This window comes from Cyprinodon variegatus, unplaced genomic scaffold (assembly GCF_000732505.1).
Source record: "Cyprinodon variegatus isolate N-32 unplaced genomic scaffold, C_variegatus-1.0 Scaffold155, whole genome shotgun sequence".
NCBI classification, from domain to species: Eukaryota; Metazoa; Chordata; class Actinopteri; order Cyprinodontiformes; family Cyprinodontidae; genus Cyprinodon; species Cyprinodon variegatus.
Genome location: NW_015150608.1, coordinates 259,018 through 260,231, shown reverse-complemented (window position 1 = coordinate 260,231; position 1,214 = coordinate 259,018). Strand labels below are relative to the sequence as shown.

Sequence of the window (1,214 nt, the reverse complement as noted above, 5' to 3'; positions counted from 1 at the left end):
TTTTAAACTAAATCTCAGTTAAAAACCAAGATTAGAAAAGGAAATAAACCAAAAATAAGGGAAAAAAACGCAACATTTTAGAACATAAAGACAAAAAGAATTAAAACATAAACACTTAAAAAACTAAAAATCTAACATCTGATGATCATGACAGCGACTTCCTCTTTTAAAGAAACTAAACATGAAGGGTGGAGCTGTCTTCTGCTCTAAGCTGGTGTTGATTCTTGTGAAAAGTTAACTGGTAGCTCAGGGTTTGGTCTGTCTCTGAGTGTGATGGCAGCCCTGTCTGAGAACATGTTGACCGTCAGCATGTTACTGAATGTCTTCTTCTTCTCAGGTGAGCTGTTTATTATCTCAATTTCATTCGTAGACATTACTGGATCCATTTCTAGTCTGAAATATTGGATCCTGATCTTGTTTAAAGGCTCTTTGTGTAACAAGCTGCAGCTCAGTTGGAGTTTATTGATCAGGAAGTTTATCTTTACGACCATTTTGATCCACATTGTGTTCATCTCTATTCTGTGTTTATAGGAGTTCAGACTTGTAAACCAGACCTCAACATTACTGCACCAGAGGAGATGGAAGCTCTGAGTGGATCCTGTTTGCTAATCCCATGTAGCTTTAGAGAGAAACAAGGACAAACCATTGATGTCAAGAAGAAAACATTTGGAGTTTGGATAAAAAGTAATCCTGTGTTTAAAGATAAGAAATTTAACGTGATCTACAACAGCAGAAAGCCAAGGAACAGCTATAACATGAACATTACTGGAAACCTGAGAGAGAGGAACTGCACCACTGTGTTTTTTAATGTAAACTCAGGTCAAACAGACAAATACTTCTTCAGGATTGAGAACAGGCAGTTCAAAGCAACAGCTTCCTGTCATCCTGTTAATATAACAGTTAGAGGTGAGAGCCTTTTATTTTAATTTATCTCTAATGTTAATGTTGAGGAGAGAAAATGAATTCAGATGCATTTCTGCTCCACATGTGTTTAAAGTAGAGATTTTCTGGATCTCACTGTGTAAAATGTGTGTATGATGTGAAAGCACAGATTCAGCTTGGAGCCCCAGGATTGAAATCTCAGGTGATGTGAAGGAGAAGGACTCTGTCACCATAACGTGCTCAGCTCTCACTCCCTGTCCACAATCACCTCCTGAACTCACCTGGAATCTCCAACCAGACTCTCCCAGACAGATAGAGGAGAACACAGATGG

General features: G+C 38.4%; 1 protein-coding gene across 1 annotated transcript in view; it reads left to right on the top strand.

Annotated features, from left to right (window-relative positions):
* Positions 1–273: 273 nt before the first annotated feature.
* Positions 274–1,214, top strand: part of LOC107086512 (sialic acid-binding Ig-like lectin 13) — a 9,001-nt gene continuing 8,060 nt past the window's right edge. The window contains exons 1-3 of the mRNA XM_015377500.1: positions 274–337; positions 532–906; positions 1,052–1,209. Coding sequence (XP_015232986.1) covers positions 274–337; positions 532–906; positions 1,052–1,209 — 597 coding nt within the window. The remainder of the gene's footprint in view (positions 338–531; positions 907–1,051; positions 1,210–1,214) is intronic.